Source organism: Elephantulus edwardii, unplaced genomic scaffold, assembly GCF_000299155.1.
Source record: "Elephantulus edwardii isolate Elephantulus edwardi_28Jun2011 unplaced genomic scaffold, EleEdw1.0 scaffold00289, whole genome shotgun sequence".
In the NCBI taxonomy this organism is placed as follows: Eukaryota; Metazoa; Chordata; class Mammalia; order Macroscelidea; family Macroscelididae; genus Elephantulus; species Elephantulus edwardii.
The window spans coordinates 954,942-982,735 of record NW_006400039.1 but is presented as its reverse complement, the minus strand read 5'-3'; the positions used below and the strand labels follow the sequence as shown (position 1 = coordinate 982,735).

At 60.0% G+C, this 27,794-nt stretch overlaps 1 protein-coding gene across 1 annotated transcript; it reads right to left on the bottom strand.

The window, feature by feature from the left end:
• Nucleotides 1-1,968: 1,968 nt before the first annotated feature.
• On the bottom strand, nt 1,969-24,070 carry SEC16A (SEC16 homolog A (S. cerevisiae)). The gene is made up of 32 exons (XM_006900631.1): nt 20,678-24,070; nt 19,668-19,852; nt 19,524-19,563; nt 19,239-19,336; nt 17,524-17,618; nt 17,034-17,160; nt 16,482-16,662; nt 15,481-15,658; nt 13,725-13,867; nt 13,218-13,279; nt 12,918-13,056; nt 12,420-12,662; nt 11,362-11,459; nt 10,975-11,056; nt 10,694-10,811; nt 10,456-10,567; nt 10,182-10,287; nt 9,542-9,682; nt 8,661-8,774; nt 8,360-8,525; nt 7,883-8,065; nt 7,221-7,372; nt 6,130-6,261; nt 5,223-5,303; nt 4,924-4,980; nt 4,692-4,803; nt 4,297-4,434; nt 4,080-4,174; nt 3,557-3,622; nt 2,930-2,989; nt 2,329-2,406; nt 1,969-2,037 (listed from the first exon to the last, which is right to left on the bottom strand). Exons 1-32 carry the CDS (start codon nt 24,068-24,070, stop codon nt 1,969-1,971), a joined length of 7,044 nt encoding a protein of 2,347 aa, XP_006900693.1.
• Nucleotides 24,071-27,794: the final 3,724 nt, after the last annotated feature.

Genomic DNA, 27,794 nt, shown 5'->3' with positions numbered 1-27,794 from the left:
GAGCCCACTGGACCCGGGGGGAGCGGAAAGCCCACTGGACCCGGGGGGAGCGGAAAGCCCACTGGACCCGGGGGGAGGGATGGAGAGCCCACTGGACCCGGGGTGAGGGGGAGCGGAGAGTCCACTGGACCTGGAGAGGAGGAGAGCCTGCGGGATGGGGGGGGGAGCGGAGAGCCCACTGGACCCGGGGGGGTGGGTACGAAGAGCCCAGGGGACATGAGGGGGTAGAACAGCCTGGGACCTGGGGCGGGGGTGCAGAGAGCCCGCAGGACCTGAAGGGATGGACGGTGGTTGAGGGAGGGTGGAGAGCCCATGGGACCTGGGGGGGGGCAGAGACCTTACAGATTTGTGGGGGTGTGGAGAGCTGGGGGGGGCTGTGGGTGAGAGGAGCCCTGGGAAGAGGCTCTGGTGCTCATCTTCCTGCCAACATGGGGGAGTGTGTGGAAGGCCCATGGGACCTATGGTAGTGGGGGGCATCAGGATGGGGCAGGGGCTCAAGGGGAGGGACTCCAGGACCTGCGAGGGGCAGGGAGGGGTATGGAGGAGTGGAATGGGGACCTGCGAGGGGCAGGACAAGGAGGGGCGTGGAGGCACAAACCCCTCTGCTCTCCCAGGCTGGCAGACAGCCAGTTGCTCCACAGACTGGAGTCGTGACCCGGGGAACTCGGGGAGTAGACACCCCAGCTTGGCTACAGGGCAACGGGCTAAGTGCAGCCACAGGAACACGTTCTGGAGGCGCAAAATATTTTATTTAACAATCTGCAGTGTAACAATGTCTTTAGGAAAATAGCAGCTCCCGCCTCGGAAGCGTCTGGCATCAGAAGTGGCTGGCAGTCTACACAGGACAGTCGGTAAAGTGGGGGCCACAGCGCCCCACAGGTGTGGAGTCCAGGGTCGCCTGTGGACTTTGGGCCTGGCCGTGGGCAAGTCAGGACCTTGGGGAGGGGCCCGTGCTGACTCCCACGCACACCACTTCCAATCAAAGTACCAAGCACACTACTCTGGTTCCCCGAGAACCGAGGGGTGACTACCTAAGGCTTCTGTAAAGATCTGTCTTCCCATGAGTCTCTCCCCGAGCTCGTGAATGGTTGTGAGAACAGTCGGTGAAGCCTTAAAGCTCAAATGACCCAGAGCTGCTTGCAGCTGGGTGTGTCCAGCGGCCGAAGCTCTCAGTGGGGACAGGAGGCCGCTATCTTCAAGGGGGGACCCACCTCTTCAGTCTTCCCCAGAGGGTTCCCCTGGGAGTGGGAGACGGCTTCAACCTGACAGTCCCCTGCCTCCTGTGCCAGCTCTTTCTAGGCAGTGGCGCCGACTGGATGGGCTGTCAGTCTGCCCGTTCGCTGGGTACGCTCATGTGTGGTCCTGAGAGGCCACAGAGGCGGCGGTAAAGCACAGGCTGCCGCCAAGGTAAGGGCCCAGGCACCGGGTGACTGAGGCGGAGGGTCCCAAGGCCCCAAGCACCCTGCTTCTGTTCAGATGTTGGCTGGGGTCACAGTAGCCTCAGAAATAAAGGGGTGCCACAGCACGTAGCCTCCAGGTGCAAAGATGTGGTGGCAGGAGCTGCCTCTGGCGTTGTCCAGGCCCCAGGGCCTCACCTTGGGTGCCTGACGCACCTCGGCCCAGCCTGAGCTGCCAGTGGGTGAAGGCACTTCTCCCGCAGCGCAGCCGTGCCAACCTCACTAACTCGGGGTCCTTAACTAACGAAGGAGGGGCTTTTTCAAGTTTTCCCCCTGACAGAGGACACGGCTGTAAGCCACTCTTGCAGGTCAAAAGCTGAGTAAGACGGGCTCTTCTCCAGGGTCAGCAAGGAGATGGGAGCTGACAATGGCAGGAGTTGAAGAGGACGGTGATGGCTGGGTCACCAGCCTGGATCCGACTCAATTCCAGGCCGGAACGAGGTCAGCAGGCACCCTGAGTTCTCGGGACAGGAAGCCTCGGGGTCCCCGTGCTGATCCAAAGCAGAGCAGCCTAGCTGAGAGCCAGATGTTTCCTCTGGCTGATCCTCCCCAGCTTCGAACCTCCAGAGGCAGCAGAGACCTGGGACACCAGGAGAATGAAGGAGGGGTGTTCAGAGGAGCTGGGGAGGGGAGCGCACAGAGTGTGGAGGGTGGACAAGGAGGGACAGAGCTCTGAGTACAGAAGGAAGTGGGCGCCCAGGGATGGACTGATGGGTACGGAGTCCCTGCACATGATGGAGGTGCTCAGAGCCCCACCACAGGACGTGCCTCCTGGGCAGTGGACCCAGCTGAGTCAGCAGGGCACGGGCAGGCCTTCTACTCCCGCCCCCTAGCCAGGCCCCTGGCCACGCCCACGGTCACAATCACTTACTTGTGCAAACTGGGCAGGATTGTAGAAGGGCACAGCTCCCCCCAGAGGGCCTCCTGCAGGGGCTGTATCGCTAGGCACCTGTGAAGCAGAGAGGCCAGTCAGCAGGAACCGTGTTGCAGCCAGGGTGGGCTGCTTTGGGAGGCAGGTGGGAGCTGTGAGGACTACAGCAGGATTGTTTAAGGGGTCAGAAGGGGGGGTGCGGAGACAAGCGGATGCCCAGAGCACATGAGGCAGATGTGTGGACAGGAGGCCACTCTCCATATGGCCAGCTGGTAGAGCGGTGGTGGCCTGGACTTTTGGGTGCAGCATGTGAACACACAGCTCAGCGTCCCCCCAGCCAGCTCCAGGAGCCCGAGTCCCACAGCGCAGTGACCACAAAGGGTCCCTTCGTCTCACTGGTTTCGCTGAACCCACCTCCATGCACTTAATCCTGAAAGGCCCCTTCCCCGAGGTGACTGCTCTGGCCATGCTCACACACAGGGCGGAGGCCTAGAGAAGCGGAATGCCCGCTGCCCTCCCTGCTGGGAGATGGCCCAAGGACATCTGAAAACAGTCACATGGGCACAGGGTGAGCTGGAGTGGGTGGTGCCAGCCTGGGTACCTGGTCAAAGTGCTGGCACACTTCCCGTGACAGCGAGCTCACGGAGCTACAGCGAGAAAGCTACAAAACAGCAAGGACACACAGACAGTCTGGCATCAGCAGGCACCAAGCGGCAGGGCTGGCTCAGAGAGCTGCGGATGCGTCAGGATGGCAAGAGCCCGGGGAAGAGCTGAGCAGTCGATGCACCGCTCGCTTGTTACAGGTGGGGGCAGGGCCAGATCTGCCGCTTCCAGGGCCTAGGCTAGTTCCACCCGTGCGCTCACACAGGGCTGAGGGGAGGCCATGCTTGGGGGCCACGGGGGACCCCTTCTGCAGGCCGGGGAGAGAGGATACTGCCTTGGCAGACCCTGGAGGATAAGACACCTCCTCCTGTTGTGACCCAAGGGGACAGGGTGTCTCCCCCTTCTGCAATCCCAGGGGACAGGACACTCTCTGTGCAATCCCAGGGACCCTGACCTCCCCTCCTAGACGGTTTTGCCAAAACAAGTGGCATTTTTCTGGGCTGTTAATGACAGGCCTCAAGCTCCAGGGGTCCTAGGCCGCCCTTCCCCACACATTGGCACCATTCTGAGAGGGGCCAACAGTTTGGTCAAGACCAGGCTGGCTGAAGCTGGCCCAGCTCCTTACCTCTCCTCCTGGCAACGTAGCCACACCAAGCTCAGAACCTACCAGCGGGACTGCAGAATTCACAACCTGCCAAGAAACCAGGAGGCGGAGTAGCCAGACTTAGAGGTGGCTCACAGAGGGCCGAGAAACAGCCCACCACCCTGGCCCCACACGGCAGCCCGCATGCCAGGACTGCTGACAGATCGGTGTTAGATGCCTGCTGTATGCCAGGCAGGTTCCTGCTGCCCACGGAGCTGCCTACCCTGGTCATGGCACCAAGCCCACTTCACAGAGGAAAATGAGTCCTTGGGCTTTAAACAGCAGCTAATGGAACACCAGGAGTGAAAGGGAAGCCTGGGCCTCCAGAGGGGGCTCTGTACACGTCTCCCCACAGCTCACAAGTCTCTGCACCCTCACGGGAAGACCACCCCACAGGGCAGTGTGGAGACCTACTGCCAGTCCTGAGGGCCAGCTGGGCACGGAGCCCCTCTGCTGAAACTGTGATGCCTGCCTGGGCAGCACTCCTCTTTCTACTACCACTCACCTTGGTGTCCAAGGCAGGCTCTGATCTGTCTTGTCCCACTGCTGGCACGTGCCCACCTGGGTCCCCTGCTCCTGTAGGCTGGGACTCCTCAGAATCTGCAGGAGATGAGATATCAGGATCCTCCAGCCCAAACACTGGGGTGAGGGAGTGGGGCACGCGGAGAGGGCTGCAGTGAGGGCTGGTAGTTCACAGTGGGGCCCGCGAGTGGCCAGCCTACCTGGGCCTGGGACAAACAAGTGCGCGGGGATTGGGAGTGGGGCGAGGGGTGCGAAGAGCTCTGTGGGTGGCACGGTGGGTTCCCCTCGTGTGGTCCCGCCTGGGTTCAGCACGTCCACATAGCGGGCTCGACTTCCAGCTGTGGAGGGTAGAGAATGGGCCAAGTTCAGGTCATGGCCAGCTGGCTCCCAGGTGCTGGAAAGATCAGTCACGCCTGCTTCCATGCCACCCTGCTGCGGTGTGGGGCCTGGCTGGCCTTGTTTCAGCCTGCCTGCCCAATCAGCACGACCAGAATGGAGTCTCTGCCCCTGACCCCTGACCCCTGGCCAGGGAAAGCCTCCTCCAGGGACACGCTGCAACCCAAATAAACGCCCACTTCTGGTGAGACTATGTTACCTGCTTTCCTGGAAAACACGTTCACCGTGGCTTTGGGAGGCCCACCAGGACCAGGAGGAGCAACCTGTGGAGTCTTGGGGAAAGCCATTGGAGGGGGGGGCGGAGCCTTCTTCTGCAAAGGGGACCAGAACATTCCACGTCAGGAGGCTCCAGAGGCAGCACCAAAGCCCAAACCCTGCAAAGCAGAAGGCGCTCCCCTCCGTTACAGCAGACACCTGAAGTGACAGCTCACCTCCTCTTCCGGCTCATTCAAATTCACCCACCGATTCTTCTTTTCATCCCAAACAATCTGCACAGATGAAAAGGAGTAAAGACAGAGTCCAGGGGGCCGGAGGTCAAGGGAGCCGGCGCCACTTGACCACTTAAGAAGGCACCTCTCGGGCCTGAGGGGCACCTGTGGAAGCCACACCGCCAGGGCGGGCACACGACAGCATTCCCACCCGCCCCGTGTCCCTCCTCACGTCCTGCCTCACGCACGGCCCCTCTGCCCCCCTCAGCCTCCACCTCCGACACCTCACCCGCTCCACTCACCGATTTGTTCTTGTCATCTGGCAAGTGCGCTTCCGTTCTCTTCTTCCCGGGCAGCCAGCGTGAGAACCAGGACTCGGAGCTCTGAGCACAGAAACTTTCATGTCACAACGGCCCCCGCTGGTCACCCCGGGGCCCCCAGAGATGAATACAACAGCCCGCTAAGTCAGGGCGAGACGTCTCTGTTGTAGTGCGAGAAGGCTGGGAGCTGCACCCCCCTTCCTGCATGCACCACCCTAAGACTGTCGGTGCGCTGGACTGAGGACACGGTCACTCCTGAAGCCCAGCCCGCCGTGCAGTGACCCCGCCTGCCCTGTGAGCCGAGGGCCTGTCTGGTGTCCTGGCCCCGCCTGTGACGGGGGACTCCTCCAGCTCGGCGTGAGTGACCAGGAGCAGGACACGGCGTGTGCACGCCCAGCAGACACTGCGGCCACCCAAACCCTCTGCGGGTCCCGACACGGAACAGGCAGGACAAAGCCTGCTGGGAAGGTCCTCCATGCTGACCCACTGAGCTGCGGGGTTACACCCGTCACACTCCCACACCTCCGTTACCCAAAACCCTGCGCGCCACATCCACCCCGACTCCTGCTAACCCCAAGGGGCCCCTGAGCCTGGACGTAGTCCACAATGCTGCCCACTGGGACAGCAGGATGCCTGGTGTGTCTGAGACCTCCGCAGTTAAAAAGCCCTGGCTTAGTAGAGGCCTGAGAGAACTGGCTCCCGGGGACCCTCACTGTCCCGACATATCCTCCCCTTCACATCAGTCCCCCCGCACACACTCCCGCCACGTCCTCCACCCCTGCAGGTCTGTCCTCCACTATGCCCACCCCCCATCGCAGGTCGGTCCCTCAACACCCATCTCCCCGCACATCCTCGCCCTCCACCCTCCCCAGCCACGACCCGGCAGCACCTTCTTGGGCTCTTTAGCCTCTTTCCTGGCTGTTTTCACAGGCCTCTTCACCTCAGAATCTGGCGTCCTGCCCGCGTCAGAGTGCTCCCACCGCGGGGAGGGCTCCGGGTCCTGTGACGGCCTCATGAAGTCCTGTTCCAGAGACAGCAAGCCACTCAGCTGGGGTCCCCACCCAGGAAGGCACGCAGTGCAGAAAGCTCTGTCCCCGGTTCCCCCAGGGCCTGAACAGCTCTCAGATGGAAACAGGCTCTGACGGGGCCCCTGCTTATCCCCTGGCAGGCCACACTGGGTCCCCTGTTTCCTTGGGGACCTGCCCAGCTAGGGCAAGGCTTGCTCATGCCCCCTAGAAGGGCTAAGACCACTGGCGCACAGGGAGGCAGGCGGGCTGTGCGGTAGGCGGGCAGGTGACTACCGACACGACCTGCTCCCAACAGTCAACGCCCACTGGTTCCTCCAGCATCGGAACCGCACCGCACGGCAAAGGTTCTGCTGGTGAGGCACGCTACAGGGCCGGGCTCTGCAGGGAAGGTTCCAGAAGCACCGTCTAAGTGCTTCCCATTCCTTAGCCAGGGCCAAGGCAAACAGATAACGTTAACACCAACTCCAACTGACACAATGAACCCTGACGTCAAAAACACAGGTGTCAATTTTAGGGGTAAGGGCAGCAGTTGGAATCCACAGGCCACTCCCAGGGCTGCTTCCTCCCGTCAAGACGTCCAGTCTCGAGTCCTGACAGGGAGACACTGAACTGCAACCACGCACAGCAGTGCACTCGGGATCTGGGCTCTAATGTGAAAAAGGAGGTGCAAACAGCAGGCGGTCTCACTCTGGGAAAATGACCTGTTCACGCCTCAAAGACTCCTCTCCTTTCTTGTTGTGTCAATGTTTTTTACCAACTTGTCCCCTTCTAAGGACTAAAGTCACTTCAGAAAGGATTTCTCTGTCAAAGGGTCTTAAAGAGCAGTTTCTCAGCCTTTGTTATTTACTTACAGGAACAAATAGCTAAACACACACACACATCAGCTGCAAAAGAACTACACACACACACACACACACACACAGAGAGAGAGAGAGAGAGAGAGAGAGAATACCAGGTTAGCGGTGCTCCCACCAAACTCGTCCTCTCTTGGCTCCGAGTGTGAGCTCCTCAGAGGTGACTCCTGTGTTGAGATCCCTATAGCAGAGGTGGGAACACTGTCACTGGGCACTGCGGGGAGGGCAGAGGAGGAGTAGGGACGGGGCACTGCGGGGAGGGCAGAGGAGGGGGCAGGGGACACTGCGGGCAGGGCAGAGGAGGGACGGGGGCACCCTCTAAGAGATGCTGGCACTGCCAGACAGGGCAGAGGCGGTGGGGCGGGAAGGCCCTCCGAGGACACCTATTGAGCTTCTGCACTCTTATTTTGAGAAATCAGAGAGAGACTGTTGAGTCGAAAGCATCACGGCCCCAGGTGTCTCCTTCGTCCCAGCAGAAGAGGACCGTGGGATGGGTCTAAGCCCCTCTGCGTCTCTACTGGCGTCACATACCCATTTAAGCTTTAACATCACAGCATCTGGCCAACTTCCACAAGAAGCTGGCACTGACATTTTAATCTGGGGATTCTAAACCAATCACTTTCAAGTTCTAGAACTGAGACCACACGGAGACATGCAACCTGACTTATCTCAGGACCACGTGATCCATGAAGCTCCCACTGGCCGTCCCCTGAACACACCTGAGCCCACTGCGCGCTGGTGCTCAGCCCTGCAGACCCACCTGGCTGGTCGTGCTGGCCCTGGGGCACTGCCGAGTACTGTGTGGAGGGATCAGGCCAGGAGGCCTCTGAGAAGCTGAGTGCAGGCCCCGATGGCCCTGGCTCCATGGGGCCAGGGGCTGGTGGCACCGAGAACAGCGGCACCCTGGCCGGGCCAGGCAGCGTAGCAGGTGGGGTCTGTGGGGCTGCGTAGGGAAGGGTCATTTACTAATAGAACAGCTTCTTGAGGACTCAGAGCCCCTACGACCCACCATCCCTTCAACGGGACAGGGAAAGCAGAGTGGGCATTCGTGGGCCAGAGGCAGGGCGGTTATGGCCGTCACCAAGTGCAACAAGGGGTGCTGCTGGATGCCAGCACTGAGCCCTACGACCGACGTGCTCACCCAGTGAGAACAGAGAGGGAGATGGGCCGTGGGCTGTGAGGGGACAGCACCTCCGTGGTCCCTGGACAGGACGGAAAAGCCCGTCCGAGGACTCACCCGACGGCAGCAGCTGCACGCTGCCGAGGATCTCAGCGCTCGGCTGGGACAGGGCCAGCAGCGGGTTCTCGGGACTGGGCCCGTCACACGGCTCCACCTCCGAGCTCGGCGTGCTGGGACACTGCTGGGGGAGGGCTCCGTCCTGCCGCCAGACCACAACACCCTCCTGGGGGACACAATGGGTACAGAGTCTGCCACTCGTCCCAGAGCCTGCAGTCCTGACACCTGCCTATCGCCCCAAGGACCCCGCACCATTCCCTCCAGGTGTGAGGCCAGGACAAAGCTCCGAAGGCCCGCCGACCTGTATCTGCTTCTCCACCAGCTGCAGTTGGACCAGCCAGGTAGGTTCTACGAAGGATTCCTCTTCCGGCTTCTCCTTCAGCTGAGGATCAAAGAGCCGTAACTGGGAAGCCACCTGGGAACAGAACACAGACCTGTGGCCACTGGAGGCTGGACGTTCTCCCACGAGTGGTCCTCGGTGAGCAGCACGTTCAGGTGCCGGCCCCGAAACGTTCCCACGTGACAGTCACGTGATGGTGTCAGAGCAGTAGGTGAGAGCTTGGGTCCCCCCAGCAGCCAGCCAGCCGCTCAGGAAGTGCCCTAACACCCAACTCTGCTGGCAGCCCAGCCCAGGGGTCCTCGGTCCACTTAGCTCAGGAGTGCTGCTGATTTATGGGGCTTCTTCCAGCAGGCCTGCAGCCAAGATCATTCTGGAAACTCCTGAGCCCCCAACACCACAGAGAGAGACTCCCTAATTCAAACCCCAGGTGTGACTCTATCCTGCTGGACCCTGACTGGCAGGTGTGCGATGCTGCTGCCCGCATGCGACGTGACACCTCGGCCCTTTAAACGGGCAGGTGCAGGTGCCACACTCTGCTCAGCCACAAGGCTGTCCCTGCTTCGAGAGCCCGCAGAGTGCCGGGGGGCTCACTTCATCCCCTCCAAGTCTGTGCTGTCTACCCGTTTCCAAGGGAAAGGATTCTGAAAGGCCTCCTAGGATTTCAAAGCAATGCTGCTGTGGGTCAAGAGGCTGTGAATCACCACGGAGACCTGACAGAGCTGTGTCCATTACAGAAGAGATCCCACCGTTCCCACAGCCACCACACAAAGCTAAGACCCATGGGGACAGCACGTGTGAGGGATCGCGGGCATGGGCGCACCCAGGGCCTCCCACACACATACCTGGACGAGCTGGCTGATGAGGACTGAGGAGTGGGAGGAGGGCTGTGCCAGGATGCTCTTGGCAATGACCTCGCAGTAGTGGAAGGCCTGTGTGGCTAGTCCCATGTCAGCCAGCCGGCAGGCGTAGATGAACTTGAACACCTATAATGAGCAGAGGAGCCTGAAGCCCCGGCTTACCCAGCGTGGTCACAGTGCCATCAGCTGTGGACTCCTCTGCAATGCCAGACCCCGCTGAGCAGCCCCCTCCCCACTGCAGCCACGGCCCCGCCCCCGGAGCAGGGTGCACAGCACCAACTCGGGCCGCGATGCAGCGCGCACACAGTGTCCACGCAGCTCCAGGCACGTCCCTTCTGTCCCTCGAGTCATTCGGTGAGGCCACACACAGCCCTCAACACGTCTGACGCTGGAACCGAGCGCTCTGGCTTCATAGCATCTGACACGCTAGGACCCAAAGTGCAAACTAAACCTCCAAATCCATCCACCCTGTTCTCAGCTCAATTAACAGACCAAGCATCTCCCTGAAGACCGGGTACTTCTTTTTCTTCGTAAGACTCCAAAAACTGATGGGAACTGACTAGATGTTACAAGTGAAGAGGTATACCCCAGTCCCCCCACTGGGGCCGGACTGGCCGCCACGAACCTGGAAATGGGGTAAGGAGCAGCTGTGGGCCCCGAGGGACTGAGCATACTCGTAGGCTTCCGTCCTCTGAATAGCCTCATTGGTGGCAAACTGTAAAAACGGCAAACTGGGGGAAAAAGAATTGTTTCGGCTTGAAACGGGCCCTCGTGCTCCTGCCACATGGTCGGCCGGGCCGCCACTTCCGCCCCCAGCTGCCCACGCAGGACGGACACGCAAGCAGACAGCTCGCGGCGAGGCCCGTTTATTGAGCACAGGGACTCTGCCAGCGCTTTACCTGTGGTTGGAGCCGATCAAAACCAGCTTTGCCGTCTTCTTCGTGTAGACTCCAAAGCCAGTCTCGGCCATGAGGTAGCAGAAGTGGGCAGCATCCAACAAGCCTTTGGAGGCTGGAAGAACACAACAAGCCAGACTAAGTGGGCACAGAAATCAGAGTGCACCTCCAGGCCTCCTAGGGCCCCCTGCCTGTGGCCCTGATCCCGTCAAGTTCAGCCGCTCCCACCTCGGCCCCTTACCCAGCGTATCCCCCATGGTGGTCATTGTCCTGGACTCCACCTCCATGTTGTTGTTCAAGTTGGACAAAACCATGGCAAGATGCGGCCTCCAGTCTCCCCACTTCTCGTCTCCACAGCACTGTGTCACGGGGGACAGAAAATACCCATGACCCAGGGACGCACAGCGCGGGAACAGGGAAGGATGCCTCCGTGTGGCCACAATGGAGTACCACACGTGAGGCCAGGCGCCCTACCCCTCCGCGGGCCCCCTCTCCCACAGGACCCTCCTGTGTGGCCCTCACCGTAGACGCAGCTGGCATCCGCCCAGACAGGAGCTGGTAGACGGTCTGCAGGGGGTCATTAATAGGCAGGCTGTTGGCAAACCTGGGAGGACAGAGCAGACAGGCTGGGCTTGGGTCTGACCCCGCACCTCTGTCACACACAGATGATAAAGTTGCGGTCCCTTTCCTACCACTATCAGGAAAGAGGACTAGGGTCCACGCGGGGTTTAGACCATGGTGAGAGGAAGCAGTGCTGTTACGGGCCGACTGCCCCCAGTGAGCTGTGGATGACCCTTCTGACACCGTCACCAAGACGGCCCCCAGGCACCGGATCCAGGGGCAAGGCAACGCCGCCTTGGCTCCATGACAAAACCCTCATGCTGCCCAGCTGGTGGGTCGGCTCCTAACCTGGTCATGACTCGGGCATGCGTCCGGCTGTCCATCTTACTCGCCAGGAGCAGAGCATGACCCCAGAGGCCGTTCTTCATGGCAGACTCCAATGCATCCTGTGAAGTGTGCAGGGGTTACTGAGACCAGGGCCAGGCAGCAGGGTCAGAGCAGTGTGAAGGGGAAGAGCTGCTCAGGACCCGGACCCAGAGTCCCCGCGTACGACAAGAGAGAGCTGACTGCAGAGGCTGTGGACCCTGTGTCCTTGCCTCCAAGAGATGACCACATCCCAGACCCGGGCCCTAGCACCCACCCAGCTGGAAAGACCCAGGACAGGCTGCCTCCCTGGCTTCCTGAGGCTTCAGGCACAGCTGAGCCAGGGCACAGGCGGCGCACCCATCTGTCGACAGCCTGATGCGAACAGCCAGTCTGCGGCCACAGCACGTCCACTACAAGGCCAGGGTCCCTCATGAAGGGGTACAGAAGCCACTGCACCCAGACTCGCGGGGTACACATGCCACGGGCAGCTGCAGTGCCCAGACTCTGCCCGCATGGACAAGCAGACCTGTGAGCCCATGAGTACCTGGGGGTCGATTTGTGCCTCGACGCACCTGTGCCTGCCTGTGAGCACCAGTGCGTCTACACACGCCTGTACGTGCCGGGAGCACCTATGTGTGCCTGCACGCGGCATGAACACCCGTGAGCACCACTATGTGCACGGATTGTTCTGCGAGCACTCATGCACACCTCTACGTGTCCATGAGCACCCACATGTGCCGGCACGCACGTGCCCGTGAGCACCTGTGACCCGCACACACGCGCCTGTGAACACCTGTGACCTGCATGCACGCGCTCGTCACCCGCACACACGTGCTCGTGACCCGCACCCACGCGCCTGTGAACACTTGTGACCTGCACGCACGTGCCCGTGAGCACCCCTGGCCTGCACGCACGCGCCTGTGAACACTTGTGACGCGCACACACGCGCTCGTTACCTGCACGCACGCGCCCGTGACCTGCACGCACGCGCCCGTGACCTGCACGCACGTGCCCGCGGCCTGCACCCTGGCCCTGCCCACCTTCTTGCGGCCGTACAGTAGCAGCTCCCTGAAGCGCTCCGTTTCTCTGACCAGGTCACCGGTGCCAGCTGGCTGACTGTCTGTGAGGAATGAGAGCTGGGCTTCCCCCGACTCCTCTTCCGCTTGCTCCAAAGCCTCGTTAGTAAAATCGATGAGGTTCGCCTCGTTGGGCGACTTCCCGGGAAGCCACACGGTCCTGTGGTCACGCAGCAGGAGCTCTGCAATGTCGGTCCCGACCACAGTCTGCAGGGACACGGGGTGGGGACACGGGGTGAGGACACGGTCAGGCGGGGGCAGGTGAGACCCCCCAGCATGTGCCACCTGAGCACGTGTGAACCCCCACAGCATGGGCCAGTCTGTTGGGGGGATCCTGATCACAGGCCCTGCTCCCCGGGTGTCCGTGCAGGACACTCCCCCCGAGGGCAGCGCCGGCCCGGCGACCCCTCCGTGCCGAACTCCTAGCCCCAAAGATTGCTCCAAAACTAGGAAGGAACATACCCCATTTTGTCTGCACAACAGAACAATAAGGTTCCAGAGAAGACTGGCAGATTCTCTGTCAATTATATTTTCATTCTGAAAGCACTTTGTTGCTTTGTTCTGTGCAAAATTAATAACATCCACTTTATGGGTATCGTCCCTGCAAAGAGAGCACGCACTGAGGACCCCGACCCCAGCGCTCAACCCCCGGCGCTCAGCCTCGCCACCTTGCGGCCAGGTGGTCAAAGAGAGCACACACTGAGGGCCCTGGACTCCCCCACCCTCAGCCCGGCACCCTGCGGTCAGGCGGGCAGCACGCACTTGCCGAGTGGGCCCGGGAAGGCTCGCATCTCCTCCTGCTCGGGACTGTGCTGCAGCAGCGTCTGCAAGGAGACAAGGCGGTGCTCACAGGTCCAGTGCTGCAGGGCACTGCTCCCCAACAAGCCCGCAGGCGGCAGGAGCTCCGTAAGCCCAGAGGAAGCACCACAGTGGTCAAGAACAGTCACTTTAGACTCTACAACAAGCACTGAGGCCACTGTCCTTGCACAAAAGGAGGTGCCTGTGCAGCCTCGGGCAGGGTATCTGCTCCACCATCCCTCAGGGGACTCCTGACACACCAGCAACGTGAGCAGACACAGCTGGAGCCACGGACAGGAAGGCCAGGCCTGCAGCTGTCAGTTAACTGCAAAGCCACAGAGGGAAGGCTCCCAGGCAAACTCCCGCCTCGACTGTCCCCCACTAGGACCAGCTCTCCAGAGAGGGGAGCCTGCTGGCTGTCCAGCCCCTGTCCTACTGCACCCCGGCTGCGGCCGTGCCCGGCTGCCTTACCTCCATGCTGTGCACCTCCACCAGCGCTGGCTTTCCCTCCGAAGGCAGGTTTGGAACCACCTTGATGAGCTGCCCACCTGAAGCGAACCTGGCACAGACGTGGGGCACTGCAAACTTCTCAGGAGAGCTTGGCCGGGACGGAGCTACATGTGAGCAAACGGGAAGAAACAATCAGCGGGCTGGCTACCTATTAAGGATTCAAGCCAGACCAAAGGCCGAGGCCCAGGCGTCCACTGTTGTGAGTACAGATGACAAAGCTAAGTCATCACAGCTCAAAGTCCTGAACTGTTACTAAAACACGACTCCTAAGGCGGCTCAGGCCAACGTCTAAATTGATAAAAATGAGAGGGCCTTTGAACAGAGCAGCAAACATCAAATGCTGTCCAGGTTGTGGAGAAACTGGAACCCTTATTCACTGTTGGTGGGAGTGTAAAATGGTGCAACCACTGTGGAAGGCGGTGTGGCGCTTTCTCAAAAAGTTGCAAATAGAGATACCATTTGACCCAGCAATTCCACTACTGGGAATATACCCCAAAGAGACCATAGCTGACATCCAGATGCACACCCATGTTTATTGCAGCTTTGTTCACAATAGCAAAGAGCTGGAAACAATCTAAATGCCCATCAACAAACGAATGGATAGAGAAGCTGTGATATATTCACACAGTGTAATACTATGCTGCATTGAAAAACAAGGAACTCATGAAATATTATTCAAAGTGGGTGACCCTGGAGGACATTATGCTGAGTGAAATATCTCCGTCACAAAAGGACAAATACTGCATGGTGCCACTGCTGTAGAATGGGACTGACATCAGGGTTGGGGTGAGACTGAAAAAGACGGGATAAACTATGTATACTGCATTGAAACAGATGAGGAGAAAACTGTTATGGGAATTGTATACTAATGAAGGAATTTTTTTTTCTCTCTTCGGAGGGGGAAGCGAGCTGGTGGGGAGGGGTGCGCAGGGAGAAAATTGTGGCAATGAATGAATGGAAATCCAAAACCTCTGTAAAAAAAAGGGATATGTGATTGGGTATTATGGTCATAACAGGAGTCCAGAACGAAGGTTGCATAGTGGAGTGTACTTGGGGCGGGAACTGTATACTATTCAAAGAGAAGAGCCAAGTTGTGGGGAGGGTGGGCAGGCAAAAAAATGCAACAATGAATGAATGGAAATCCAAAGTCTCTGTAAACCTTCATTAATTAAAAAAAAAATAAATAAATAAAAATGAGCAGGCCTGAGAGGAAGGGCTCCTTTTTGAAAGCCCTCAGCACGCCCACGCAGTGTGGGGAGTCCCCGGGGCTCCGCTGCCAGGCTCAGGCCCCTGGTCATGGCCGACTGCCTTCACCATGCCACACCGTGGGGAAGGGCCGAGCAAGACTTCCACGGGAACAGAAAAGCATTTCTGTGTGAGGGAGGGAGCCGGCAGGGGTCTGAGCACATTTTTTGAGGACCACCACTTGATCAGGCATTTGGGGGATTTAGAATGTGACCCACAGAAAGGGAGCTTCATCCCAGGCCGTGTGCCTGGCTGCCAGGACAGTGGGGGCACACACTAGGCTGGCCGAGGGCTCTGAAGGCAGCACAGTGCTGGGTTCTGTGGACGGCCCCTGCAGCAAACTCGCCACTACAGGCAGCAGACAGGAGCAGGCAGGCTGCAACCACCACAGCAACTGCCCACCCACTGGGGCATTCTCCACACGGGCTTCCTGGGGCGTGATGGCCCTCCCACCTGCTGAGGCCAGGCCCACCTGAAATGTCCACGGCGGGCCAGCTGGGGTCAGCAGGGTAGCCGTACTCGGGGTAGCCCTGCACACCATTGAAATTGCTTCCGTAAGCGCCATAGCTGTAGTCTCCGTGAAAGGACTCTGGTGGGGGTGGGATGTCATAGGGGCCGGCAGCCACACTGTGATTTCTGTAGATCTGACTCTTAAATAACACAGAATAAAAGGTGGAGTTAGATGTGTTTGTCATGAATGTCCCCAACACCGGTCAGACAAGTACATCATGAGAACTAGAGTAATGCGAAGTCCCAGTGGTACACTGGTGAAGTGCTTAGCTGCTAACTAAAACGTGAGTGGTTCAAATCCCCCTCCAAGGGAGACAGATACGTCCGTCTGCTTCACGACGACAGCCTTCGACTCCCTGACGGGACCACGTTCTGCCAGAACTCCGCAGAAATGAGTCCTGCAAGGAGCTTTGCAGTTCGGCAGTAAAAACAAGAGGGTCTGGTGGTGCCGTGGCTAAGCGTTTCACTGCTCGCCAAAAGATGGCTGGTTTGAAGCCACCAGCTTTTCTCAAAAGGTCACTCTTCTGGAGACCCTCTCAGAACCTGAATCAGAAGCAGCTCGGCTTCAGCAGGTGCTTAGGCTGTGGTGACAAGGACAACCACCTCCTGGGCAGAGCTGGTCTCAGCATTTCTGTCACTAATTCTCTTTGCAGAACCTTGCTTCTGGCAGTCGCTGTGAGCTGAGTGTGGCCCGCCCAGCACTCGCCTCCGTCACGGATGGATGGGAGAGGGCACTGTGTCCACCTGCTGGGGGAGCGTCCACCTGCTGGGGGAGCGTCCACCTCCTGTGGGGAGTGTCCACCTCCTGGGGGAGCGTCCACCTGCTGGGGGAGCGTCCACCTCCTGGGGGGAGCGTCCACCTCGTGGGGGGGAGCGTCTAAGCTGCTGGCCTTCACTGTGTGCAGTCCACTCGGCTGTGCCTCTCTTGGGGATGACTGGGGGTGATGCTGTGGGGACGTCTACCTGCTGGGAGTGGGAGCTGACGCTGCTGCAGTGACTACGCAGGCTGCGTGCCGAGTGCTCGCTGTGGACACTTCGTCTGTCCCCCTCGTCCCCATAAGGGTCTCGGCGCAGCTCCGGGTCCTCATCGAAGCTCGCTGAGAAGCGGGGGTCGTACCTCCATGGGTCATTGTCCCTCTCGAGTCTAGAAGAGAAAGATCAGAAGCAGAGGTGGGAGTGTGGGCGCCGCCCACTGCTGAGGAGGAACCCAGTGCCCACCAAATCCTCTGTACCCACTGCACCCCAGAGCGTGACCTCTCGGACCCCAACCACAGAAGCCCACCCACCCAGATTCAGCTGGACGCGAGCTTGCCACACTCAAGATGCAGACTCTGGGGGTGGGTAACCACGGAGAAACAGGCGACAGCCTCACCCAGCCCGGCTTGTCTCTAGCTGTTCAGAGCACCCCCAATTCTCCTCGGCAGGTAGGGAGGGCCCTGGTGGCTCCTCGTGGTGACACTGCAGCGGCCCAGCCAGCTTTCTGGCAAACTCACACTGGGGAATGCGGGCACCAACCTGTCCCCATATGCATACGGCTCCTTGCGGTATGAGCTGTACTCGGCGTCGTACCAGTGGCGCCGGTCGTAGGAGTGGGGGTCCCTGTACCGAGCTCCGTAGTGATAACGATCCCAGCGGCCTGGATCTGCAAGGAGGGGTGGACACCGGAGGGGTGGACGCCGGAGGGGTGGACGCCGGAGGGGAGGACACAGGAGGGGAGGACGCCGGAGGGGTGGACACCGGAGGGGAGGACACAGGAGGGGAGGACGCCGGAGGGGAGGACGCCGGAGGGGAGGACACAGGAGGGGAGGACGCCGGAGGGGTAAAGGACCATTGCAATAGAGCCCCTGAGAAAAACCGGGGCTCCCTCAAGCATCCCCACCCCAGGCCTCCGAGAGGCCCCGCAGAGAAGAGGCTGGCCAGTCCCAGGGTGCAAGCAGGCATGGGAATAGCCCAGGGCCAGGGGTTGTGTAGCTGCCAGCAGCTCACTGCCCGCTTTCTCGCCTACCTCCAAAGTCGTACTGGTTGTAGTAATCGGTGTAGTAATCACTCTGACTGCTCCACCCACCTTTGGTGGTGTAGTACCCCTCAGGGTACCCCTGCCTGGAAAACGTACAGTGTTGGGCCAGCCGGCAAGGCAGCAGCCAGGACACAGGACAAGCAGGGCCAGTGAGGGGGTCAGCAGGGCAGCAGCAACGTAGTCATAAGGATACCACACAGCTTGTGAAAGCCAACCCTGGAGTGCAGAGAAAAGCCCTGGACAAGTATTTCCCAGGTGGGCACTGAGCCCTCATGTTTTCAGCTGTGCCTTGTGCTGGAGGGATGCTGGATGTCCCGTGAGGACCAGGCCAGCAGGCTCAGACGTCTGAGCTCTGGAGCCCAGCTCAGCACCCATGACTCTAGGTGCCAGAGCCTGCGACCAGGGGGTGCTGGGGACAGTGGACTTTGGAAAAGGTATTACAGGATTAACCATTTAGACGAGCTGACATTTACAAAACACGACTCTTCTCAGGTCCCTGTTGAGATGGTAACAGGAGTGACACTCCCAGCCTGCCCCTCCCTCACCGAGCAGGAGACAGAAGCTGGGGGACAAGAGCACTGGAAGAAAAGCAGGGTCTCTTCCCCTCCCCACACCTGGGCCTTGTACAGCAGTCACCCGCAAAGCAAGATCGTCTCCCCACGCCTGCCGCTGGGCTCCACGGACACCCCAATGTGGCTTAAGACCAAGAACATGCACCCTCCAACTGAGACGCATGTCACAGCCACTTCGCCGCCAGAAGGGCAGTCACACCTGGGACAGTCGGTCCCCACCCGGCTCAGACCAGGGCCAGCCAGGCCACAGATGCACACACGTTCAAACACTACTGTCCCTAGCATGGCATCCAGGGCAGAGACGAAGGAAGGCAGTGCCTCCAGACAGGTGGCAGCCACTCAGCAGAACGCGGCTAGAGTGAGAGGGGACAAGCTATGCGGGCCTGACTCTCCTTTGGCTAAGAGGGCCTCTTGCAATCAAGTGCCCCCTCCCTTCCAAGTGTCCCTCCAGCTTCTGTCGAGCAGCTCCCATGGAGAACTCTGGGCTGACCGGTGATGAGCAAACCACAACGGCCCAAAGAGCTCTCACCCTCTGCCCTACTGTCCACAAGTCTCACCAGCCTGGCTTGGAATCTGACCTTGAGTTGGAAGCTCCAGCCTGAGTCCAAGCAACTCAGAGACAAAGTAAAAGAACTGGGATTTTCTTACACCAGCAATTTCTCCAACGAGAGAGAACGCTCAGTGTGGCACTCGGTCCCACGAGGCTCAGCGTGGACCTGGAGTGGGCAGGCTGACGTGGCCACGTGGGCCGGGGCTCAGAACAGACCCAGCCCCGGTCCTCAGATGAGCCCAGTGGCACCGCTTTGGGAAGGATGTGCACATACAGGACTGTGTGGACAACCAGCTTCCTCCACGTGGTCATGCTGAAGACACAGCACCAGGGTGCTTCAAAGTCCCTACAACTGGTGTGTTCTCTAATGTACGTGTGCATCAAAAGAGACCTGTAAATGTATCTAGTGTGTTTAATCCCATAAAATAAAGACTGATTCACAAAGATGCTGATGGTAAAAAGTACTCAGTACCACTAGATAACTGAAGTTTAAGATTGTAGAAAAATCCCCAAACTAGAAAAACAAACAGGACAGGAGTGGTGAGAGCCACGTGGGACATCAGACTTCCCGGATAGCTCACCTGGGCACTGGCCGGTCGTAGAGACCTCCGCGGGGGCTGGGCCGCTCAGGCTCAGGACAGGCAGGCGTGCCGGTGCTGTCGTAAGAGCGGTAGGCATCCTGGGGGAGGAAGACGGGCAGGGTCAGACCCTGCACAGCAGCACACGCTGGACTGCACCCTTCCGCACCACCGGAGCGCCACTCCACAAGCCAGCGGCACAGAACACCCCACGGGTGAGCAGCCCGTGGTCAGGCAGGAGGCAGGGCCACCCTGAGCTCAGGGCAGCAGGCCACACACACCCAGTACCCAGCAGACCCAGGGGACGCTCTCCTCTGACACGCAGACCCTGAGGACACAGAACCTCACACTCTTAGCTCAGGACCAGTGGGTCCCAGGGACTGACCGGACAATCCCCTCCCACCAGCCCACAACACTCGTCAGCCACCTGACTCCTCTGCGGCTGACAGCAGGACGAGGCCTGAGTCAGTCCCACCAGCCCTGCCTCTAGGTCCACCTCTGCCATCACTGAGCACGAAGCCATTCACGTTCTCCTGACCATAGGACGCTCCAAGAACAAGGGACAATACTGGACAAGGGCTCTCAAACTCACAGCCAGTGCTGGGAGCGTAGCTGAGCTGGAAGGAGGCCAAGGGTGTGAGGGGCGCTCGGCTCAGCCCCACCGTGAGCTTTCAGCCCAGTTTAGAGACACACACACAGAGGCTCCTCTGAGGACTCAAGACCTCGGCCGCTGGCTGTGTGACTGCGCTCACACACAGAGACGCGGCTGGTGGCCGTCGTGGAGCAGCCCGCCCCGCTTCCCAGGTCCCAGACTTCCCACGTCCAGGTGGTCACCAGCCACCGGGCTCCACCAGCCTTCGCACCAGTACCCCGTCAGTGACGCAGGCTGGGGACTAGGGACAGGGGACCAGCCCGCACATCGAGGTGGTCCCCAGAGGACAGGGGGGCGGCCTGTCCCAGCCGCAGGGCTGAAGGAGGCACCTCTTAGCGGCTCCACCCACCCACACGCCACTTGCACAGGGCTCTTCCTAAACGTCTGCATTCTGAAGACGGGCTCAGGGGCCTACAGGTCTACACTGCCGCCTCCTGCTGCTTCTCAGGCCGGCTGCGGGGCTCAGACACCAGTCACTGGGCTATGCTAGTCTCCTGAAGCGTGCCACACTCAAGCCTGGCACTGCAGAGGGACAGCAGGGTCCCTACAACAAAAGACACCGAGTTACACAGAAACTAGGCAAGGAGTGCAAGCGCATCGGGACGCTCGTGTGTGCAGAGGCCCCGCAAGGACAGGCCGGACGGCGGCGGAGCACGCCCACGCAGCAGCACAGGGAACCGGCCGAGGAGGGGCCTGGGGACCGCTGCTCCTTCCAAGGCGGCCGCCCACGACCAAAGAGCACACCGGGACGGGGTGGAGGCCGGCTGGGCGCCACCCACGCTCACCCTACCTGGTAGTAGAGGTGGGCCGCCCCCGGCTCTGGGGGGTACTGCGCGGGGTACCGAGCAGGGTACGTGTCATACAGAGATCTGTAATAGTAGTACGACAGGTCCGGCGGGAGCGGGGGTGGCCACTGTGGCTCTGACCGCCCGGCGGCCTGGCTTGAGCTGGCAGACGTGACGGACACGCTGGAGGACTGAGGCCAGGGCTGAAGCGGCTGACCAGTGTCGGCTGGGTTTATGGATGGCTGGGCGGAGCTGAGGGCCTGGCCTGATGGCGGTGGGCTCCTCGAGCTGGAAGGTTCTGGCAGTGCTGCTCTGGGCGCCTGCGGGGCCAGAGCCGGTTGCTGCGGAGGACCTGGCTCTGGCTGGGCTCTCTCCGAGCCCTTTTGGCCCTGGGCCTCTTTGGTCACCTGTTGGTAGAAACAGTCTGGGTTATGTGGCCCAGGGCCCGGCTGTCTGAGGTGATCAAGGCTCTTAGGAGGGGACACACTAGATGTTCCGCTAGGATTTCCCAGAGTCCGGTTTAAGGAGAAGTCAAGGGCAGAAGTTTCTTCTGGGCGGCCGGCGGGCTCGGAGGCCAGGCTGGGGCTCCCGGCAGGAGGAGCACTTCCCAAATTCTTCTCGCTCTCCAGAGCTGCGGTCACCAAAGGAGTGGGAGGCTGGGCCCGCAGAGCCGCAGTCCGCTTAGCAGGCACGTCCGCGTCGGAACCCAGTGGACAAGTCTGGGGGAGACTGCTGGGCGGAGGCGACCGGCCAAGCGCCCCGGGGGGACTCTCCGACGAGGGCAGGCAGTCTCCTGGCTCCCCTAATGTGCCACCGCCCAGAGCGGGCCTCTCCCCCACCACAGGGTCCCTCTGGGCCAGAGTCTTCTCATTTCGATTCAACAAGGACATGGGAAAATGAACAGGCTGGGCTTGAGCCAAGTGACAGCTCTGGTCGGGCAGGGTGACCAAGACCGGCTGGCTGTGCAGAGACTCGGTGGGCAGCAGGGAGAGCAGGCTGGCGTAGCTGCGACTTGCCTGAGACTGGACGGCCTCCTCCTCCCCCGCCTTGGGGGGGTTCTCCAGGTTTTCAGAAGGCCCAAGGCCATCGCGGCTCTGGAGGGGGGACTCGGAGCCTGGCTTGTGGGAGCGTCGTCCGCAGGTGCCCTCCTCGGGAGGCCGGAGCGCTTGTGAGGCCCGAGGTTTTGTCGGAACGCAGAGTGCCGGGGAGGCTGGGGCCAGAAGGACATTGCCCCCAAAATCTGGAAGCTCATTCTGCGCCCACAAGGTTGTCACCGGGCTCTCGCACTTGAAAGCCCCGTGGGATTTGGCCAAAGGCCTTTTCTCAGGCGACAGGACACTGGCTTCTGCAGGTGGCCCCCCTGCGTGGGGGAGCACATGGCTGGCTCTGGCAGCAGCGCCGAGGGGCAGCGGGCAGGCTGGGGCCGGGAGAAGGGTCTCCATGTTGTCGGGTGGCTGTTCCAGGTTGCCGGGGGAGGAGGCATCAGGCAGCGTGGTTCCCGCTCCCTGCTTCATCAGGGGGCCATGGCCGCTCTTCACCTCCATCACCATGTTGGCGTGATCGGCCTCAACTGGCCGCACCTCGACAAACTGGGACTTGACAGGCTCGAAGGAACTGTTCGCACTGGTCTGGAAGGTCCCCATGGGCTTCGGGGGGCTTGGGGTCGCAGGCTGCGAGTGCCCAGGGCAGTAACTCTGGGGAACAGGGCTCTCCTCAGTGTCACCACTGACTGGAGAAGAATCGATTTGCTTAAAGAAACTGCCTGCAGCGTCGTCCTCCGGCTTCCCGACTTCCTGCTGAATAAAGGTGCCCACCAGCTCCTGGGGTCTGGCCACGCTTGGAAGGCCACGGGGCCCTTTGCTGCTGAAGCTGGAGGACACGCTGTCACGTCGCACAGGCTGTGAGGGGGTGTCGGGGGCCTCCAGATTCAGTCCCTCGCCTCCAGTGTCGCCTCCAGTGTGGCTTGGAGCGGGCGGCCCAGGAGGGGCTCCGTACCGGAAGGGATCACTCGAGGAGGAAGGGGTCAAAGCCAGGGGCTCACTCGGCAGAACTTCCTGGTTCTGGACAAACTCGAGGTCCTCCATGTTCTCACACTGCGAGCTGAGGGCTCTGTGGGCCGCTGGGCCTGCTGCAGCACCCCACACACCAACGGCTGCACTTCCAGCACCGGGCTGGCCGTGCTGAGGGCGAGCGAGCAGTGTGTCCCCTACTTGTTGCATGTGCTCGCTGCTGGAACCCTGGGGGGACGTCTGGTAAAGGCCACCTGTGCCCACGTGTGCAGGGGGGTGGCCAGAGCTGACACTGATGCCATCAAAGGCCGAACCTGGTGAAAGGTTCTCCTCATTCTCTGCCTCCCCACCTCGGAAGAACATGGCGAGCGTCCCGGGGCCAGCCTCCGCACTGGGGCCAGCCTCCAGCCCCGGGGGGCAGTGCTGCTGGTGGTCAGGGCCATGTCCCTGGGCAGGATCTGGCCTGACCTCCTGGCTCCCCCACGCCAGGCTGGCCCTGGGATGCTGTCTGAACTCCTCAGGGTCGCAGTGACCGGCAGTGTGACTTCCAGTCCGTGTGCAGGCTGCTTTGTGCTTCTCGTCCCCAGCCAGGGGTCCCGGAGCAAGGGGCTTGTGCTGCACCTCATGGCCGGGACTCTGCTGTATGTCAGGCTGAGGGGGGAAACGAGGAAGGCTGGGAGCCCAGGGCACTGCCCCATGGCCAGCTCCCTCTGGGAAGGGTGGGTAGTGGTGGCCTGAGGCCCGTGGGCCCCCCTGGCCCGGTGCCCACGGATCCGGCCTCTGCACTGGTGGCTGAGGGAAGACCGAGGACGTTGTCACCGGCCCAGTACCATCATGAAGGCTGGACCTGTTGAGGGGTCTGGTGGGCCCAGGCACTGCCCCCTGAGGGCTGTCCCGACCCACTCCTGGAATGTACGGAGGAGGGTCTGGAGGGGTCGGGGCATCAGGGGCAGGGCTTGGCCTCATCTCTGCACTCCTGCTGGCCTCCGGCCCAGGCTGGGCTGCCAGAGTCAGGGGGCTGGCCAAGAGGCTGGTGTCAACTGCAGGCTGCTGAAGGGGGCCTGGCACAGGGTCACGGGGTGCCTGGGCAGGACCCCCGGCACTGGCGTGAGGTGAAGGCAGGGGCCCACGCTGAGAAAGCACGAGGGCTCCTGGCAGACAGGGCAGGCTGCTTCCAGGCAGAGTGTCCGCGTTGGTATCCTGGGCCATTTGCCTACTAAAAGCAAAAGGGTCCGTCACAGGCTGTGGGGGGCACGTCACAGGAGCCGCTGGTGCACTGCTCAGCGTTGGTCTTCTGTACGGGCTGCTGGGCCAGAACAGGCTCCGCGGACCTCCCACGGGAGGAGGCCGCATGGGTCCTGACGGGGCCGCCTGGGGCGGGGGCTGCATGCTCCTTACAAGATGAGACGCTGTTCGCAGACCCAAGAAACAGGTTTTCTTTAATCTAATTTGAAAAAAGGAAAAAGGAGAAATCAGTATAAAAACACGTTTCCAAATTATGGTAGCACGCAGGGAAACTAAGAAAAATGAAGACAGAAATGCACTTTTAGCCTCCTGGTGACCATGAGGCTCAGTTCCAGGGGGGAGTCATCCAGTCCCCGAGACGGAGGCCTCGTCCTGGCGCTGTGCGCTGCACGGGGCACAGGCCGGGAGCTAGCAGGGCCACCCTGGACCATCCAAGCCCCTCTCTGGGGTCAGGCTACAGAGCTGGCTGAGCACACACAGATGTCCATCTCCCCACATCTGAGGACCCCCATACTGCACACATCACTGGGTTCAGAATTCCACTCATTTTCCATAAACCATCACTAGACTCAGCAACAGTGACTGTTCCTTCTCCTGAGACAAAAATCACAAGGCCACACTCTTCATACAAGTTCATTTTCAATCTCATGAGGAAAACAAAGTTCAAAAGGCACTGTCGTGTTCTTTCATGTGAGAATAAAGCCTGTAACACAACTGCAAGAAATGTATGTCTCTCGAATGCCTTGTACCCACTGTGGAAATGGCTCAGGGTTTGCACTGTGACTGGTCCAGGACTCGAAAGCGCCAATATGAAAATAAGGCTGCCTCCGATGCTCACGGGAACAGCACTGCTGAGCAGCAGCTATGTGTGCAATGAAAATCCCAAGTAAACTTAGGACCGCTTTAAAACTGACCACCAGAGTTGAATGGAGATTTTAGCAAGAGGCAGAGTGTGGGGACAAAGCTCCAGAGAGAAAACAGGGTGAGAACCCTCACGGCACTGGAGTTTTGGTCATCGCTCCCTTTCTAACAAGAACTGAGGCACAGAGACTTGTCCACCAATGTTCACAGCAGCATTATTCACCATCGCAAGAACATGGAACAAGCCAGATGTCCCACCTCAATGGAACGCACTGAGAAATTATGGGACATTCCCGCAATGGGATACTACGCAGCACACAGGATCAAGGACTCTGTTAATTATTACCTAACTTGGGAGGGACTGGAGAGCATTATGCTGAGGGACCTAACTCAGTCAACCAAGGACAAATATTGTATAAAATCGTTACTGTCGAATGAATACGAGGATCCAAGGGGGGAGGGATTAATCATGGGATTAATGATGAGAGGGTGAGGCAAACTGGAAGAATCTGGTCTGAAAAACAACGTATTTGAATTTTGTAAACAAACTAGTATGATAAAATACAAAGAAAACCATGAAGCACAGTGCTGAAGAGCTAAACTATACTTTCAAGACAAGAGGCCAAGAAGAGAACTTGAGAAGGTCCTTTTCTGCCTGCCCGCCCTCCTCCCCCAGCGCCACGTGCAGAAGGTAACGTTTATTCCAAGAGGGAATTCAGTGCAGTCGGGGCAACTGAACCTGCTGCTGCCGGGAACCTTCCATCCGTCCTTGGGAGACAGCTACAAAGCCCTCTGAATTAGCCATTTACAACTACAAGTTCCCTCAGCCCTGAAGCTCCAACTGCGACTATGTTCACGCATTTTCTTCTGCGAGGGCCCAAACACACTCTGCTCTGCCAGGAGGAAACCTCTCTCTGAAGGACAGCACCTCGAAATCCACTTGAACTTGATAGGCTGCATGAAGAGCACAGAATTCCTCCGCATCTACGCTGTCACTTTAAAACAAAGGCAGCGCACAGCTGGCTTCACGACCTCAGCGCCGAGCAGGCAGGCCAGCTTCCTAGCGTCTGCCTGCGGGGGCTGGCTGCTGGGTCCTGCCAGTCCAGCTGCGGAGCCACACCGGACATACAGCACCTTCAGTGGCGGTCAAGGACGGTGTCCTTCTGTGGACAGACGCACCTCCGGACATCACCCTCAACCATGGTTCTTCCTCCACACTGCAGTAGAAGCCCTGGACCCCCGTGGCTCTGAGTCACGTTAAGAGCACAGGTCCCAGCATGCTCCCCTCGGTGACTGTGCCCACCTGGCGGCAAGGCTGGGGTCGCGCTGTGGGTCCACCAGCACCTCTCCGCATGCACAAGGTGAATTTGGCAGGGAACTTGGGGGCAAGTCTGCAGGACCCACTCGCAGACAGTCTGGGAGGCCCCAAGCTTGTGCTTTTCCACAGAATTCAACCCAAACACAAGTGTCAGGTTCAGACTTGAATGTACTGTGCAGACACTTTGTTAAACTTACTTTCTCAACTTGATGGGACCGAGGGCTGTTTTACAAGCCAGCTGTACGACTTCACTACAAAGTGGAAGCTGCCACTTGTAAGCTATTTAGCAACCTGCCAACTCCAACCAGAAAAACCTTGTTTCCTGCGAGCTCAGCCTCTATTCATAAGCAGAGAACAACCCAAACCGCCTGCGTCTACCTCACTGTGTGGCCTCGGTCAGGGAACGCGGCAAAGGCCGACTTCCGTCATGTCGCGCGGCTCAGGACAGATGCGTTATTCACAAACTTAATCCTTCAACTAAATGGCACTGAATCTAAGGGTGCCCGCTGTCACTCTCACTCTGGCTGCAGAACTGAAGCGCCTACCTGCCTCCTCCCACGGCCAGGGCCTCAAGCTGTCAACGTCTAGACAGACAGAAGCAGCAGGCCAACAGCGGCCTGTGTTCCCTCTGCCTCCTCGTGACCACAAGGATCCCACCAAAGACCACCAGATGGACATGCGAGGAGGACGCAAAGACAGGCCCTGGGCAGGCAAGGAGGAACTCAAACCCCAGGGCTGCTGAAAGGACAAGAGCCCTTGGTGGGGAGGGTGGGCAGGGAGAAAAGTGCAACAGTGAGTGACTGGAAACCCTAAATCTCTGTAAACTTTCATTAAAATAAATATTTAAAAAAAAAAAATACAAGAGCCGGAAGGACACCTGCCCCCAGGAGAGAAGGGCCACGGAGAAGGACCTGACCCTAGAGGAAAGTGCTTCCAAAATCACTGGGCGGCTCCTGTTAACGAAGGTCACGAGTCCACAGCCTCGTCTTTGCGAGGTCACCGGAACCTTCAGGAGTCCAGGCCAGCGCGCGGGGCACCCGGGCAGCTCCCGCTGGACAGGCCCCTCGTGCTCACCTGGGGCCACCTAGCCTCCCCCCTACCGAACACCTGCACCTCAAGCTTCACACCAAACCCCGGTGCCACCCAGGCCCCGACGACAGGCCAATCAAAGGGTTTGCAAATGAGCAGCACAAACTGGTTCCTGGGTGGCTTGGCTGCGCCCCAGGCCTCTCCTGCAAGCTCACCTGCCCACCTGCCCCTGCAGAACCTGGACGCAGGCCCCGCCACCTCTTGCAACACCTGTCACCTGAGACGCGGCCACCCTACTCCTCCGATCCGGGCCTCGAGGCCACGGGCGCGCTAAGTCCACCTTCCCCAAGGTGGGCGCGCCTTCCGCGCTGCCCGCTGCCCCCGCCGGAAGGGCCATCGTGGCCGAGCACGGTCAGCACGGCTGAGCTGGCAAACAGGGGCCGAGGACCTGGCCACGTCAACCTGTGACGATCGGTCTGTAAGTCAACACGGGGCAGAGGGCATTAGGCTGGACAGCACCTCCCCGAGCTGGGCGCCGTTCCCTGCCCGTGTCCCGACCCGGCGGGCGGCTCGCAGAGCCTCGGGCGGCCGCCAGGACCTGCACGGGGTCTCCGCGACCGGCCGGCCCTCGCCCTCACCGGAGAAGGGCACCGCCCGGTC

What these genes read in the sequence shown, in the direction of transcription:
- SEC16A (XM_006900631.1), bottom strand. Translation starts at nt 24,070, where the DNA reads ATGCAGCCCCCGCCCCAGGCGGCCCCGTCAGGACCCATGCGGCCTCCT. An exon ending in CAGATGACAAGAACAAATCG is followed by an intron (nt 4,981 to 5,222) that starts GTGAGTGGAGCG and finishes TCATCTGTGCAG; the next exon opens with ATTGTTTGGGATGAAAAGAA. An exon ending in TGAATGAGCCGGAAGAGGAG is followed by an intron (nt 4,804 to 4,923) that starts GTGAGCTGTCAC and finishes TCCCCTTTGCAG; the next exon opens with AAGAAGGCTCCGCCCCCCCC.